Source organism: Panicum virgatum, chromosome 8N, assembly GCF_016808335.1.
Source record: "Panicum virgatum strain AP13 chromosome 8N, P.virgatum_v5, whole genome shotgun sequence".
In the NCBI taxonomy this organism is placed as follows: Eukaryota; Viridiplantae; Streptophyta; class Magnoliopsida; order Poales; family Poaceae; genus Panicum; species Panicum virgatum.
The window spans coordinates 497151-514114 of record NC_053152.1 but is presented as its reverse complement, the minus strand read 5'-3'; the positions used below and the strand labels follow the sequence as shown (position 1 = coordinate 514114).

The following is a 16964-nucleotide window of genomic DNA, read 5'->3' as shown; positions in this document are numbered from 1 at the left end:
CTCAGGTTCAAGTTTGACTCATGGTGGGAGCGAATTTCAGGCTGGGGTTAAAAAAAATCCCCTCGTCGGCCCCCACGCCAAAGCACCAAATGAAGGTCCCGACCCATACTCACACGAGTAATGTCACCCCGTGTAAGGGTGGGTAGGGGTTCGATAGTTTTCTCGGCCTGAGTGAGAGGTCTTTTCTTCTTCAATGCTCGGGGGTGTCTTCCCCCTGTAGGCTGAGTTTATAAGGAACTGTTATTTTCCCTAATTTCATTGGCAATACCTTCTCATCAACACAAATACTTGTGGCAAGAGCTTATCTAGCCATCTCTCTCCGCCTCCCTCTCAAAAGGGCCCTCAGACACTGTAAGTGAGAAATAACGTGTGGATTTAATGTTTTGACTTGTAAAGCACAAAAAGGGAAAAGAAAAATCATAAGAGATAGGGAGCTTTAGTTTTGAATGCTGGTCTGAATGTTCTGGACAAGAATTGATGAAATTGTGTTGTACAAAGATCTGTGCTAATAGACTAGTAGTAGTCGGAAACGAACATTGTTGCCAAGCTAAGATAGTGCAGATGCAGAAAAGTAGGAACGGCAGATGCAGATGCTAAATGCCCATCCGCGGGCAGACTGCCACCAAGTTGGTATGAATGGGCAATGCTCAGCCATTGTCATCATAATGAATCTGTTGCATAGTGGATGTCTAACTAGTCTTACCGATATGAACTCCAGAGTAGCCCCTTTGTCACGTGCATACATTTGTTGGACAAGAGAACTATTGTTTGGAGGCAGACTAATAGATCCATCGTTTTCATTCATCAATATATATTCTGGAACATTTGCGTTGTTGATTTCAAACTGAAATTAATTGGACTGCATGGGTAGTGAACAATGTTGTGACACCACAGAACAGAGCGGCACCTTCCATTTTCAAAGGAGAAGGGACATTTCTATCCAGGTTCTGTGTACAGATCAATCGCAGTTTTTTTCAGCAAGTGCAGGTGAGGCAGCCACCAAGCTTTGACGCAGGCAACACACACAGGTCAGGTGGATGATTTTGCTGGACAAATGGATTAGTGGTTGAGTGAATGTATCAACACGCTGACAAAGATGTTTCTTGTTCCCTGATCACGTGTCTAGCCAGAATTATATTTGGACGAGGTGACATTACATGCAGAAGAAGCCACAGCCAACGAATTGAAGTAGCTTATACATAAGACTAATTCTAAACTGACACCATAGTCGCGCATGTCACTTTAATTGTACTGCACATGATTGGTGTGTGTGATCGATAATTATTTGATCATTCAACACAGCTGAGCCGTATACACATGCATGCATGTAACCCCAATCATATATCCCAAGTTGTCATGATTTTATTTTTCAAAAAGCACATCATTTGTATGGTTACTTTCTTCTACCTTAACAATAAAGATGCGAAAATGTTTTGCGTATTCAATAAAAAAAAGGTAAAGAAGAAGGAAAGGAAACAAATTTATGAGAGATATGATGATCAATAGTAGCAGGCAACAACTAACATGTACACTGTTAAAAGGTACTAGATGCGCGTGGTAGAGATATCGCTCTCTTAAGAATTTTGGAAATATGTAGAAACAAGGGTCAAAAGAGGAATTAATTGATTGTGTACAAGACGTACCAAAAAGATAAAGTGGCATGAGCTTATTAATTTACATGCATCGTTCAACCAAATTTTAGTTAAGGTGTCCCGTGTGCCATAAGTGCTAATATATAGGAGACACACTAGCAGTCACTGTACATTTATCCATATGAATATGATTGGCGATCTACTAGTGGCATGCATCTTTCAAGTACATACGTACTGCTTCTGTTGTTGTTGTTGTCTGGCCATACAATTGTAAGGTAATATGAAAATTTTGTTTGAACCTGAAGGTAGCAAAATTATATTACCACTGAAAGAAAATGAGTCTAACCACATGCATGTGTTCCCGAGAGTGGCGAATTTTTTATTAAGAACCGTACTTGGATACTGTAGACATGCATGACCGATTTTTTCTAAAGATCCCAATTTTTTATTAAAAAGGCACTCTACTCTTCATTCTGAAACCACCTACCATCGGCTTATCGAGATGAGCTAAACTTTCCGGTCATGCATGCATCCTTGAATCAATTATTCCCACGAACCGAATTATATTTCTTCATTCTCGCTTCCGGCCTCTCCTCTAGTCAGTCGTCTACACTGCTCCTGCTACCAGCAGGCGATCGATGGAGACGTGCAGAGCTAAAGCTGCCTGCTACAGACCAAAATATTAGTTACTACTGGACATGACCAATAATATTCAGAAGCCAAAGACTTTAGGGCAACGTACTGCTGATTATAGTCCACTCAGTACTATTTTTTCTACAAGCAAGGTTGTCAGTTAGTAGGATCGATTAATTGTAGTCACCTTTTTCCCAACTTCTTCTCTTGATGAGATAGCTAGCTCGCTAGCTAGCTTCTTTTTCAGAAACCCATTTATATAAATATGAGATGGATCGATCACCTGTCATGCATCTCTCTCAGATCACACGCCCATCCCATATGCAGACATATATGTATCTGCTAGTTACATTAGTCAGATGGATAGATAGAATGATCCATGACCTCACGCACCTTTACTGGCCCTCTCTGAGTCTCTTTTCCCTCTTATTATTAGCTTCTTCTGAGAGTTAGTTAGATCCACCGCTACTTGGACGACCTCAGCTCATGGAGGGAAGTAGCAAAGACTTGGAGTACTACAGCTCTGCAACGACGGATCATCAGCTGCAGTCGTCGGAGGATGCTGCTGCTGCTGCTGCTGCCGCCGATGATCCTCACGACGGGAGCACCAGCAATAATAGCAGCACGGTGGAGCTGGATGAAGCCGGCGCCGGCGACAGCAGCAGGCGGAAGACCGCCGCCTCGCCATCGTCGGTGCGCCCCTACGTCCGCTCAAAGAACCCTCGCCTCCGCTGGACGCCGGAGCTGCACCACTGCTTCCTCCGCGCCGTCGACAGGCTCGGCGGCCAACATCGTAAGAGATCACCTCCGACTCCGATAGGTTCATGCCCAGCCAGTCCTTTAATCTTTATCACATCTTCTGTTTCATGCATGTCTGGTTGTAGGTGCAACTCCCAAGCTCGTTCTTCAGCTGATGAACGTTAAAGGGCTCAGCATAGGCCATGTCAAGAGCCACCTCCAAGTATATCTATCTATCTGCACATCGATCTTCTTCAGTTCACCACCCTTTCTTCATTATGCACATGTGTGCTCCAATGGATAGACTTGCATCTGCACCTAATTTTACTACTTGTTTCATATCCCAACCTTCCAGCCTTTTTTCGGTTTTTGGTGATTTTCAGATGTATAGGAGCAAGAAGATTGACGACTCGGGACAGGGTAAGACTAATTCATGCATGGACAAACATCTCGTCTCTGTTATTAATACTTAATACATGTATAAATAACTCTGCTGACCTGGTAGATATTTTTTTTATTACTCGTGTCGTTTGCAGTGATTTCATGGAGAGACGATCATCAGTCGCAAGAGAGGGGACAAGTGTACAACCTCGGCCATCTTTCCTTGCATCACGGCCAGACTGGTGCTACCCTATTGTCAGCAAGGTAGTTGGATCCTTGCATTGGCTGCTCATGGAACGCTTGCAAGCAAAACCCACACTAAATTCAGTCCAGAACTATTAGCTTGTTCTCATTATTGATTTGTAACCAATGAACTAGGTTTGGTGCATGGCCTCATTGGAACAATTTCCACCAACCATACTGGCTTCATGGTCACCATGTTCTTGGATCGAAACCCTACTACTACTCATCAGCAGCTGAAGCCGACCCATTCCTTGGAACACGAGCTCAGTCTGTTACTGGAGCTTCGATTCTTCAAGGGTGTTCATCATATCAAAATGATCGATCCACGGACAATCAAATACGACTGCTGCGCGATGAGGAGAACAACAATGATCCTCTTGACCTCGAACTCACATTGGATATTGGGCCACGGCGGGATAAGAGAATAAAGAGATCACGTTCTAGCTGGGGCAGAGAAGACGAGGAGAATGTCGACAGAGATCAAGAAGTAGAGAGTGCTACTGATACTGGGCTCTCTCTTTCTTTCTTCTCATCACCTTAGCTCCTCCAGCGAGGACCAGTAGTGGCAGCATTGTCCTAGGTGTCAGTATGGACAAAGGAAAACCTCATCCAACAAAGGACAAGTACTCTTGATCTCACCATATGATCTAGTGCGATGTAGTGATATCTTGTGGTACTTGTCCATGTATGTAGAGGAAGACACGTATGCATATAAATAATTAAATATATATCTTAGACATATATTATACATATGTTGAATTTTTTAGTTTAGCTATATATGTTTGTAAGTGGTTACGTCTGAATTTATTTTAATTTCGATGTTCTCTTTTAACCATACCGGCCAAAGGACTTCGATAGGTCGAATGTTGTTCAAGTTCAAGTAATGTGTGTCCTTAATAAGAGAACACTTATTTTTAATAATTATGTGCGCACGCACACGCATAACATGTGACCGTTAGATCAAGTTGTACCCAAATGGTTTATGTGTGTAGTAGCGTTCTTAAAAAAAGTTATTCTACAAAACAATATGAAAATAGGTGCGAGAAAATATAATTATAAAAATTATAGCTCCAAGTAGTATATCAGCTACCCAGCAACTGACTAGAGAGATACCCTATCGGCAAAGCAAAAGCCAAGATGAAGTTATCGGCTATGAAATGCATGCCTTGCCAAGTAAGCCACGTGGATTCCACCATCGGCTATTTGGGTGCAGGTAGCATTTATCAATCCTCTGAAAGTATCGAGGCGCATATGGTTGAATTGTGACTTTTTCAAATTTCTATCAAGTCCTTAACCTAACACTACTGTTGCCCAATCTACAAAGGTGGAACCTATCAACTAGAGCACACTAGCATCATCAACCTAGGTCAGTAAACACACTAACATGCTCTTTTTCCTTAGAGTGATCACACTAACAAATAAGCAACCTAGTCAATAGAACATACTAGCATGAAAAACTTCTAGACAATGAGCAATCAAGCAAGAGCGAGATCAAGCACAAACAATGAGAAATGCTAGAATGTAAATACAAAGGACACGAGACAACATGATTTTTTCCTGTGGTATCGAGGAGTTGTCGCTCCCTCCTAATCCACGTTGGAGCACCCACTAAGGGTATCGCTCCCTTACCCCACGAAGGAGTTGTCGCTCCCTCCTAATCCACGTTGGAGCACCCACTAAGGGTATCGCTCCCTTACCCCACGAAGAAGTAAGTCTCCACTAAGAATGCTCTTCCTCCATCTCCGGAAAGGCGAACTTCACACCGTGTACAATCTTCACTTCTTGGGACTCCCACAAACTCCAAGAGCTCACCAAGAACCTTTGTGGCAGCCCCTCCTAAATTAATCTGGCTTAAGTGTGCTAACCATCACCGAAACAGCAATCAGGGTTAACACGCACTTAAAACGGAGTAATCCGGCAGTGCTGTCGGGTAAATTCCCGATTAAACCACTTGAAACAGGATCGACAAAGCAGTCCAGAGAATGCAACATTCCACAAATTTTACAGAACAGAGTATGAAACTGAATTATTATTACAAACCTGATTTGAATCTTACAAAAGAAAATACAGAGTTCAAGTGTGACGGAAAACGAACGATAGTTTAATGATGAAATAAGACGTCATGATGAAGTCTGTACATGACGTCATCCATATCCTCAAATGTACCACCTGAAAAACAAGCCACAAGCAAGGCTGAGTATACTAATACTCAGCAAGGCTTACCCGACTAAGGGTATACTTAGCCCATTATCTAGACATGTAAGGCTTTTGGCTTGAAGAGTTTGTTTTGCCAAAAAGCATCTAAAAATGAGTCCTTACTTTCACCATTTTAGCTCAAGTTTAATGTAGCAAGTATTAACTAGGTTTGCAAGAATATCTAGAACAAGCATAGTATATCAAATTAATCCTCCAAGAATAGCATCATCATTCCATCCTCATTTCAATTTCTTACTACGATGTGACAAAGAGATCAAGGCTCTCATATCCGCGAGTCACGGCGAATCGATCCGATTTTAAACCTTGCAAGGTGGACCTAACACACACGTTTCCTATATGCACACCGAATAGCTGAACTGCCGTGCAACTCGGGACTGCTAGCCCCACCGTTACCTACAAAGGGTCAACCATGAGTTTACCCACTAGCACCACTGGGAAGACAGTATCAAGTTCATACTACCAGTGTGCATATGGTACTGAGCTTACCGGTTTCTACTACCTCCTACTTCCGGCATGTGGTTAGTACTGTTCAATCCTCGATCAACACTGCCACAACAGATCGGTCCTCAACTGACACAGGCGGAGACGTACTTTCCATCCAATTCATATCCTTAGCCAAACTCATCTCCGCCCGGTCTCCATTTCCTTTCCACATTGATTCATCCTCAATAACTTTTCCATAATCCAAAAGGTCCTAACTCTCGCGAGTGACAGGAAATCACTCGACTTCTACCGAGTCCTATTTAGCATGGCGGTACTAATGACCTACACATACTAGTAGATCAACTGAGGGAACCTAGGAATCATGCAACTAAGGTTCCAGTCAACTCCTGTAAACTTAAGTGCACATATACATAATAGGAACATAAATTGGTATAGCATTTAAAATACTGGAATTGATGCCCCAGAACTTGGCTGGGATTAACACTAGGTCAGTGTTAGTTAAAGGATAGTTGCTCAGCGAGCATCTTCCTTTGGTCGTGCACATCGGGGTCCATCCATCTATCTTCTAGACATGTCCACCATTCACCGTCTTCTGGCTCGGCTCCAACATCACATCCTTCATGTGGTTCATCTATCGTACCTAAATGAAATGCAACAACGCATATGTATGAATGCAAAGTTCCGAGTTGTTTAGCGATTTAGGTGTTATTATTTTTTCTTCACGATAAAATTGTGGTCCAACATGATGTGAGTTTGGATGTGAAACTTCTTAATTAACATTTCTTGGGTAGTCATTTATAGAGTAGTAATTTAACACAATTTAGTTCGCAAGAGGAACGGGTGGTTTTCATAATCTTGCTAAAGTCATGCAACACCAGCACCTTAACAAAGACTAGCCCGCCAATGTGCAATTCAACAATAAAGTTTCTCCTAACTAAAGGTTAAATTGTATAGGTCAAATGGTGCAAGTAATAGTAATTAAATTTTAACTGAGTGTTGTCTACCTAAAGATGAGCTTGCCATAAATTTTTCACAATTAAACAAGCATTGTACAGTGCATGAAAAGTAGTACAAGTATAACTGCAGTAAACAAAAATAATTTCCACAAATAGTTCTACTGAGTTTCAGAGGTTCAAATTTTTCCAGCAAGATACAGTACTCAAATAACAGCTCTGGTAAAAATATCAGATTTTTTCCCATGCAAAGGAACTATTTTTCTTGATTTAGTGTAAATATCCATACTATTAGTTAGCTGGACTGGTTCCAGCTATCTAAAAATTCTCAAAATTTTTGTACAGTAACTAAACATCCCTTTAAAGATTCTATAAAAGTTTGAGCTCATGAAACCAAGTTATATAACATGTACAGACAAAACTAATTAAACAAGACACAAAGCAAGATTTAAATAAACTGATAGCTAGGCATGTCAAATGTCCACGAAACTTTTACACAAGGCTACGCATCTAACATGTAACACACTGATAAAAATTGGCCAACAGATCATGCATGTAACTTGAGATATAATAAAAGCTACACTTTCTTTGTATTTTAAATAGAGCAAAAACTATTCAGCAAACTAAAAAGTGAATGTAACGAAAGTTGTAGATATAGTCACAAGGAACTCAGAACAGTTTAGTTTGCATTTTTCTAATTTTTCTACAAATTTATATCAATTTTACAATTTTGCTGTTTTTGAAAACAAAAGAAAAAGAAAACGGAACTTTGCAGTTGGGCCCCTGGAAAGAATTGGGGACTCACAGACATGCCCCTGGCTGGAGCCAGGAACTGAGGAGGCGGCGGCCGGCCATATTTCGGCGAGTCCGGCCGGCGGCGGCGAGGGGGAACAGGGGGAGGAGCAAGAGGGCGGCGAGAGCAACCTGCTGGTGGGCTCGGATAGGGTTGGGAGCGGCCGGAGAAGGTGGCGCCACGGAGCAGCGGCTCCGGCGGAGGTGGCGCACGGCGGCGGCGGCGCTCCGGTGAAGGGGAGCGGCGGTGGCCGGCCTAGGAGGTTCACGTGGCCATGGGGAAGCGGTCTGCGGGGTCTTTTGGGGGCGAGGAAGGGCGGAGGAGAGGTCTCCACGGCGAGCTAGGGGGCGGCGGCAACCATGGCGGCGGTGGGAGCTCTGTGCCGGCGAGGGCGAGCGGGGAACGAGCTGGTGAGCATCAGTGGGAGGAGGAAGAGCTTCCTGGGGAAGCGGTTGCGGCAGCGGAGGGCCGGAGAGGGAACTTCCACGGAGCAGGACCGGCGGCAATGGCGCCGGCGGTGCGCTGAGCGACGGGGAGGAGGGAGTTTGGCTCTGGAAGAGGCGAAACGGAGAGGAGAAAACGAACTTGGTTTCATCGAATGGTTAAGCGGCGAAGAGGGCAGCGGCACTGCGACGCGTGGACGCGGACGCCAAGAAGCTGCGGCGGCGCGAGCAGAGGAGATGGAGGTGATGGCAGTCTCGTAATTAAGTCGAAGTTCCAAAATGCAGTTTGTAAATTCAGTTTTTCTCCTTCTTCCTGGCCTCAAATGAAAAACTATTGAATACCAAAGTTGTTCAAAATTTCGAGATCTAGAACTTTTGTTTTAGGCACTTTTCATTTGAACACTGGTTTGAAACATAAAAATTGAAATTTGAATGTATTTGAAAATGTCGTATATGCTTCGGAAATCAACTTTTTCTTCCATTTTTGTGTAGCAACTCGAAAAACTTTGAACACGAAAGTTGTTCGCCATTTAAAACTCTATAACTTTGGTTTTAGGCAAAAGTTCATTTGAGCAACGATTTAAAATTCATTTTTAAAACCTGTTTGTTTCAATTTGAAAGATATTTTAAACATTTAAAATCTTTGATTTGAAGAACTCGTCATTTCATGTACAAAATTTCATTTTCTCACTTTGACTTCATCTTGACTTTGATTTATCATGACGTTAGTGATATGCCAATGCAATTTCATATGTAAACTTGCATCATTTTAGAAATTATTTAAGTTTTCTCTCCTGTTTTCAAATGCACACAAACACACATACACATAAACATGAATGCATACACATGCATTAATTCAAGGTTTCTTATTTAATGATGCATGATTTAGTGCTAATAACCCTGAATTGGCTATTTAAAAACCTGGGCCGTCACAACCTCCCGATCACCAAGACCGTCTAGATGCCGTCAAACACCAAGAGTAACAAGCTCTCAAGACTTCAATTGACCCTCACTAAGATGACCCTAAACTCAAGCACACTTGCTACCCATGAAGTGGTTGTTTTCTTCAAGTTTGGATCAAATTCAAGCTCTAGATCTTCATCTCATGGCTCAAAGCACTCTCTTCTCTTCTCTAGGGTGGCCTCAGGTATTCAATGCGTCAAAGACATCATAAATAAGTCAGGGGGTCAACTTATATATGGTGGAGAAGACCGCATAGCCGTTACATGTCCACTGCACAAAAAGTCGGAACCATCAGTTAAACTGGTGGGTAGGCGTCGGTTAAACCGGTCTCTCTGTGCCCAAATAGTAGCCATTGGAATCTAACACAGTGTGCAGGTTTTGCGTCATTGCACCGATGCATGCTCCGATGTGGCATTAGTTAAACCGGTGCTGAAGGAAGTTTTGATTTCACCAAAACATCGTCTCTGGTCAATAGTACAGTGCTTGCACCGATGCTTATCTTGAAGGCGTCGGTTAAACCGGTGCAGTAAGAGTTTCAGACTTGATTCCATCTGCACAGTTAAAATGAACTTCGGATGCACCGATGGAGTTGCATCGGTTTATCCGGTGTAGAAGAGATTTTCAACTTTATTCCATTTGCACGGCAGCATTAGGCCGGAGCCTAGGCATGGGTGCATCCGATGCCCTTCTGTTGCACCGACGCCCTGGCGTCGGTTTCACCGGTGCAACTATTTTTTGCTGATTTTCTGCTGAATTGACTTGTAGTTGATTCCTTCTTCGAGTTATTGTTCTTCCAAATGTTTTCTTGACGTTTTGAGCTGTCATGGCCTGAGTTTGAGCGAGTGTGCAAGGTTTCTAGGGCCAATTCGATTTGGATCGAGCTACTAACTCAAGAATCCCTCTTAATAGTACGGTCAAGAACTAAAAACTATAAAACCTTAACTAAATCAAGTGTCCTCCATCTCCTTGTAACACTCGACACTAGAAAGGTTCTTAATCTTTAAAAATGAGTTCTTGTCACGCATGATTGTTTGAACTGAGGGGTCTCCTTTCACATTTCATATGAGACATAAATGATAATTGATTTTTCCTTCAAAACATACGTTAGTCGCATACAGTTGCCATTAATCACCAAAACTTACCATGTGCATCTATGGGCCTAGATGTGCTTCATCCTCCATTCACGGAGATACTACCTCCATTCACAAATGATAGTCTTATTTGAGATGGGCACAATAACTAAGGCAAAAGAAAAAAACGTTACTTATCAATCCTACTTATCCTATCATTATTTACCTAGTGAAAAAATACGATCTTTAATGCTTAAACCTCATGAAAATAAATATTCTTTAATGCCCCTCCTGCATGCAGCCGGTTGCATCGTTTGCCAAGGCACAAATTTACTCCTACGCATTTAATGGGTGTAGGACCCGAGAGGTAAGGCCAATCTCAGTGGGAGTATTATAGGAGTGTCATGGACATTAAATTTGCTAGCATGTACCAATAGTGTGAGGAGAGAGAAGAGAGAGTGTCATGACATGTGAGAGGAGTGTCATCACCATGACACTCCACTGGCACAGTTCTCAAGTTTTCTGTCTTGGTAACTGTGTCGATGACACTCCCACTGAGACTGGCCTAATAGGTGAGTGGGCTCAAATAAGACAATCAATATTGAAATTTTCAGATTTTGAAATAAAGACTATCATCTATGAATAGAGAGAGTATCGGCAAAGCAAAAGCCAAATGCAGTTATTGGCTTTGAAATGCATGCCTTGCCAAGTCAGCGACATGGTTTCCACCATCGGGTATTCGGGTGCACGTAGCATTTATCAAATACTATTATTACCTCTATTCGGAATATAACTATTTTTAGATTTTCTTCGAATCAAGTCTTTTAAACTTTGATAGTAGATGGTAAAAAAAAGACTATAAAGATTGATAACATAAAAGTGATATCAGTTTATTTATAGTGAAACCAACTATCACAACCTATACCATTTTCTATTTAAAAATAATTATTTTAGAGATATTATTGGTTAAAGATGAAAAGATTTGATTTTGATCAAGTCAAAAGTTGTTATATTTTGAGACGGAGGTAGTAAATAGATTTCCAATTTCCCAAAATCGGCACTCATTTTTTACTGATCCATGGAGAGAGAGTTGTTAGTAAAATGGCTCCGGGACACCACACCGAATCAATGGAGAGAGAGTTGTTAGTAAAAAATAATGGTTTTCCCAACACGTTGGCTTGCTCAGTCCAGCTTGTGATGGAGCACCAAGCAGTAATACTAATATAGTGCAATTTGATCAACATTGTTTATGTAATAAAATAAAAATAACGAAAGGGAGATGGAGGAAGGAGAAGAGACCCTCAACTACACTGTCCTATTTTATGGTCATGACAAGTCCACGATAAAGGTCGCTGGGGGCAGGCGAGGCGAGGAACAGATGCATCCATCCGGTCAGTCCAGCTCCAGCAGAAACAGACACCAACAGCTGATTGGGGACCATGTGGACGGAGAGCCCGCTGGTCCGCGACGCCGGCGCCGCCGTGCTCACCGGACTCGCCGTGGCAGTCGTGCTCCGCTTCTGGGAGGAGGTCGCCAACCGCGCGCTGCTGGAACAGGTCAACTCTGTCCTCTGCAATTTGCTTTTCCACTGCTTGTGCTAGCAACAGATTCGAGTTGTGAACTTGTGGTTCCAATTCGTTTGAATTGAAGCTGCCCAGAGTGAGCTCCTACCCTCACCACAAAATAAACCACCAAACTCTAGTACAACAGCTTTACTAGTCTATTCTGAACCATGAAAACTCGAAACCTTATCTGCAATTAATTAATAGTAATTCTTAAGCTTATCATTTTTTTTTTCAAAAAAAGAGAGATGAATTATTGATTAGGCTTTTTGCCGGGCATTATTCTAGAAACTTTGCAGGAAACTGGTGCACATAACTGTTGGATTAGTGTATCTCCTCATGTGGCCTTTGTTCAGGTAATTCATCAGGTCGGTCTTTGTTGTTGGAGCCGTAGCCCCCATCTGTCTTCCTGAAAACAACAACTTTTTGCCCCGTGCAGTTCAGATGATGTCTTTGCCCCATTTCTTGCTCCGCTTATTATCGAAATCAACATCATAAAGGTGACAGTAATTGGGCTCGGTGTTGTTAAAGATGAGGGCGTGGTTAACTCGATGACCAGGCATGGGGACTACAGGGAACTACTCAAGGGCCCCCTGTATTATGCGTGTGCTATAACTCTGACAACAATAGTCTTCTGGAGGACATCCCCCATCTCAATCGCCGTGATCTGCAATTTGTGTGCGGGAGATGGTATTAGCATAGCTCTTGCTGCCATTACAAGTAGTTGTTCCTGTTCATTACGTAGTTAGTAACATACATAAGAAGAGGTTGCTCGATCTTTGTGGGGCAAATTAAAGTCCCTCTTTGATCATATCCTTGTGATGATCAGGTGTTGCTGACATAGCTGGGAGACGATTCGGACAAGTGAAGCTCCCTCACAACCCTGGGAAATCGTATGCTGGCAGCATTGCGATGTTCATGGCCGGTTTCTACGCATCAGTGCTGTAAGCAATATCAGTCTAGCTATATATATGACAATATATAATATCTACTACATTTTCTTTTCTTTTTTTTTGCTGAAACCTGAAACTAACAGCGATATATGTGAGGCAGGTACATGTGCTACTTGAACATTTTCGGATTTGTTGACAAGAGCTGGGCTATGGTTGGTGCCTTTGGTGTCATATCCCTTGCTGCAGCAGTAGTGGAGTCGCTGCCCATCAGCACACGCCTTGACGACAACCTGACGGTTCCTCTTGTATCTGTGCTCGTCGGTGCCCTCGTTTTCTAGTACTTCATTGGAGCCAAAATACCTGTGCTGCATGAGCAGCGAGGACAGCAGCGGCATCATTTCAGCAATCTCTGAGATGGTGTTTGCAGGCAGCAGCAGCAGCAGCAAGTAGCCGCAGCCCAGAAGCAGAGTGCATAGAGAGAGGAGTGCTGCTTGATTGAATCCCCCTGATGCGTGTCATGTCGGTATCTGATTCTTCGTGACAGTGGTCTTTGTGTAAGCAAACATTCTTGTGGCTTGAAAATGATTAGTAAGAAAGAAGAAAAAGAAGGAAATTGAATAACTTTCTAATTCCTTTGAAGATCAAAGCTCGATCGTAAGGTGGTGGAAATTGCAGCAGAGTTTGCAACGAGTTTGTGATCGTTGAGAAACCTGGATTTGATTTTACTTTGGTGATTGTCCTGCAAAATGGTGCGTTAACAGCTCGTCTTGGCAGCGCAGACTTTCTCAGATTTCTTCTTAGCAAAAAGAAAAAAGGTTTCAAAAACAATTAAATGGCCCATACATGTCTCGAACCAAAAACCTTCACGTTATTTGCACGATGCTCTAACTAACCGAGATAATAGGCCTTTCTGATAAAGAATCCTACTAATTGGTTATTATAGCAAGTTCGATCTCGCAGTTTGTTTTCTTTTTTTTTTGAGAAAACCGGGATTTCATTCATTTAATTAATATTTGGTGATTACAGCCCAAAGTGCAAAGACACTTGGTCCATTAGGCTGAGGATGTCGAATCAATTCGTCGGGTGGGCTCTACTTAGTCCATGGGCTGCAGCCGAGCCCAGGGCCTTCTTGACTTGCCTCCGGACAGATAGCCGAGCAGGAAGACTAGCAGAGGGAGGAGAGGACCGCCGCCGCCGCCGCAAGGAAGCAGGAGCACCATGCCGAAATCCAAGCGCAATCGCCCAGGTAATCCTTCATCCTTTCACCTCTTCCTCTCCATCCCGCCCCTTGATCTCTCTCGCTTCGTTGCCTTCCTACTAGGACTAGTACTGGCTTCAGTCTGCTACATGAACTGGGGAGTTCCTGCAACTTTGCTTGAATCTCTCTCGCTTTTTAGGCTCGCCAATTGCTGTTGCCTGTATGCATTCGTGACTGAAGAGATTTAAGCTTTCGGAAAAGGATACCTTCTTCTCATCAAAAATAAACTAAACTAGAGCTGTTTCTTGTAAATTATGCTAATGCGCACCAAATATCTGATGGTCGCACGCAGTGACCTTATCAAAGACCAAGAAGAAGCCTGGTTTAGAGCGCAAGGGCAAAGTAGTTGCCGAGATTAAAGATGCTGTGGAGAAATACAGCAGCGCCTACGTTTTCACCTTTGATAACATGAGGAATCAGAAGCTCAAGGACCTCAGGGAGCAGCTCAAATCCTCTAGCAGGTACCCACCACTAGTTCTGCTTCTGTTCTGTTTACTGATTTTATTTTAAGTTTTTTTTCTCTTCCAAGCAATATATTCAATGTTGCACAGCTTACTCATACCAACAAACTTTGCTATGCTGCTACATAGTGCACAAACCCTGAAACACATTGCTCCTGATACAAGGGTGCCATGCCTTTAAAATCCTAAGGTTTATAGCTGCTGCATTTTCTTTTCCAGGATATTTCTTGCTGGAAAGAAGGTTATGCAGATAGCGTTGGGGCGTTCACCTGCTGATGAAGCTAAAACAGGCCTCCACAAACTTTCCAAGGTGAGTTGTCCTTTTTTCTGGATTCAGTAGACATTGTATTCCAGACCACTGGTATGAGTTTTTTACCAAAGTAAGTTTGCTGTGTTTAGTTCCTTCAAGGTGATTCCGGTCTGCTCTTTACCAATCTTCCAAGGGATGATGTTGAGAGGTAATATCTGGATCTCAATGCCGTTCACTACATTTTCTTTACGATTGCTTTGGCTCGCATAAAGATTGATTATGATCGTATATCGTACTTGCAGGCTGTTTCGAGATTTCGAGGAGCATGATTTTGCAAGGACAGGAAGTACTGCGACAGAAACGGTATATTCTAGGTTTGCTTTTCATGTATCCCTAGTTTGCTCTTCAGATAGGCTAGGAAGTTTGGGTTGTTGGTGTTAACGTATTAATAATAATATAGTATCACACACACACACACAGAGTAAACTTATTCTTCTTGATGTCTCAGGTGTTATTCTTCTTGATGTCAATACCATTTTTAGTTTCTCGTATAATTTGTTTTACAATATTTACAATGCCTCAGGTGGAGCTTAAAGAAGGCCCTCTGGAACAGTTTACACATGAAATGGAACCTTTTCTACGCAAGCAAGGACTGCCAGTTCGCTTGAACAGAGGTTTGTAGTCTCCCCTGCATTTACACATGCTTAACCTTGCAAAGCAAAATTATTAAAAAAATCAACATTGTTGCTGCAGGTGTCGTAGAGTTAGTTGCAGATCATTTAGTGTGTGAGGAAGGAAAACCCCTTTCACCAGAAGCAGCACAGACTCTGGTAAGAACAGCATAGAGCACACTATGCAGTCTTTCCTGCATAATTGATTTAAATATGAAGCTGATCGAACTAAGAGGACCATCTTTTAATTTCACTATAATTACACTCTACACACATTTCTGAAAATTAAATACCTTGGCTGGTGAGTGTCCATAAAGACATGGTTGGCAGCTCAGTTCTTGCTGAAATGCTCTTTGTTAGGGTGCTCCAGTAGTCCCGTACCATCTCAATTGTAACTGTGGAAGTGCATCTGTCCATTTTACACTGAAACCAACATTTCCCCCCTTTTCTGTATGATTGTCTCTCTGTTTGCACTGAGCCCCATTTGTTTCCTCTCTCGCAGCGCTTGCTTGGGATACAGATGGCAACATTCCGGCTATACCTTGTGTGCCGCTGGTCTTGTGATGACTTTGAAGTGTACAAAGAAGGCTTGGCGCACCTAGGAGCTGATGATGATTCCTCTTAAGATCTTTATGTTCCCCTCTGCAAGGACGCACTTGCTGTCTTGTGTTGGGACAGTTTTTGGTATTGTGTGTGCGGCCATGTACCCCGGAATGTTGGAAATTTGAAAGATGCAGTGTTGGAGGGTGTAAGCTGATTGGTATATCTTATGAACAAGATGTGGAGTTGAGAGGTGGATCTTCTTACTGACCGTGCAGTGTGTGACTTGGGTTTTGTGCTTAAATGTAGGTCGATGGCAAAATGCTGAATCTTTATCCGGTTGCTGGGGAGCTTGTCGTTCGTTCGTTAAGCGTTTGGCATCTCGTGAAACATGTGCAGCGCTTGGCTTTGCGTGTGGTTGAGTGATTGCACTGGCTCGTTGCATACTTCCACTGGAAACGTATTACTGCTAACTGCCAAGGAGCTCGTTGCTTACTTCCACAAGAAACGTATTACTTCTGAGGAGTAGTACGTTTTAAGATAGATGGACTTAGGACAAAAAAAAAACCTGGAAAGTGCACTTATTTTGGAACAGATAATAGTAGACATGATTCTCTTGGAAGTGCAAAAAAAAACTTGAAAGAGCACTAATAGTAGACATGATTCTCTTAGGACAAAAAAGCTTGAAAGTGCACTAATAGTAGACATGATTCTCTTTCACATTACATTTCGATACTTGATTGTCGGCATGCATTAGTCGCCTCACAAAAATGCAGACAATCAAATTTTGTCGCCACAGCAGACTCAATATATTGCCGACACAATTTCGTGCACAGAAACTGCCATCATTATCATCGAC

At 42.5% G+C, this 16964-nt stretch overlaps 3 protein-coding genes across 3 annotated transcripts; all 3 read left to right on the top strand.

Annotated features, from left to right (window-relative positions):
- The first annotated feature begins 2485 nt into the window (after positions 1-2485).
- On the top strand, positions 2486-4337 carry LOC120684400 (putative Myb family transcription factor At1g14600). Its single transcript, XM_039966269.1, has 5 exons — positions 2486-3018; positions 3110-3186; positions 3347-3383; positions 3500-3608; positions 3723-4337. The coding sequence occupies exons 1-5, from the start codon at positions 2712-2714 to the stop codon at positions 4126-4128; spliced, it is 936 nt and encodes a 311-aa protein (XP_039822203.1). The 5' UTR covers positions 2486-2711; the 3' UTR covers positions 4129-4337.
- Positions 4338-11757: 7420 nt separating this feature from the next.
- LOC120685552 (probable phytol kinase 2, chloroplastic) lies at positions 11758-13571 on the top strand. The gene is made up of 5 exons (XM_039967546.1): positions 11758-12026; positions 12321-12388; positions 12472-12722; positions 12862-12976; positions 13086-13571. Exons 1-5 carry the CDS (start codon positions 11910-11912, stop codon positions 13261-13263), a joined length of 729 nt encoding a protein of 242 aa, XP_039823480.1. The 5' UTR covers positions 11758-11909; the 3' UTR covers positions 13264-13571.
- Positions 13572-14003: 432 nt separating this feature from the next.
- Positions 14004-16440, top strand: LOC120685553 (mRNA turnover protein 4 homolog). The gene is made up of 8 exons (XM_039967547.1): positions 14004-14171; positions 14476-14644; positions 14864-14954; positions 15044-15102; positions 15197-15257; positions 15478-15568; positions 15648-15724; positions 16068-16440. Exons 1-8 carry the CDS (start codon positions 14144-14146, stop codon positions 16188-16190), a joined length of 699 nt encoding a protein of 232 aa, XP_039823481.1. The 5' UTR covers positions 14004-14143; the 3' UTR covers positions 16191-16440.
- Positions 16441-16964: the final 524 nt, after the last annotated feature.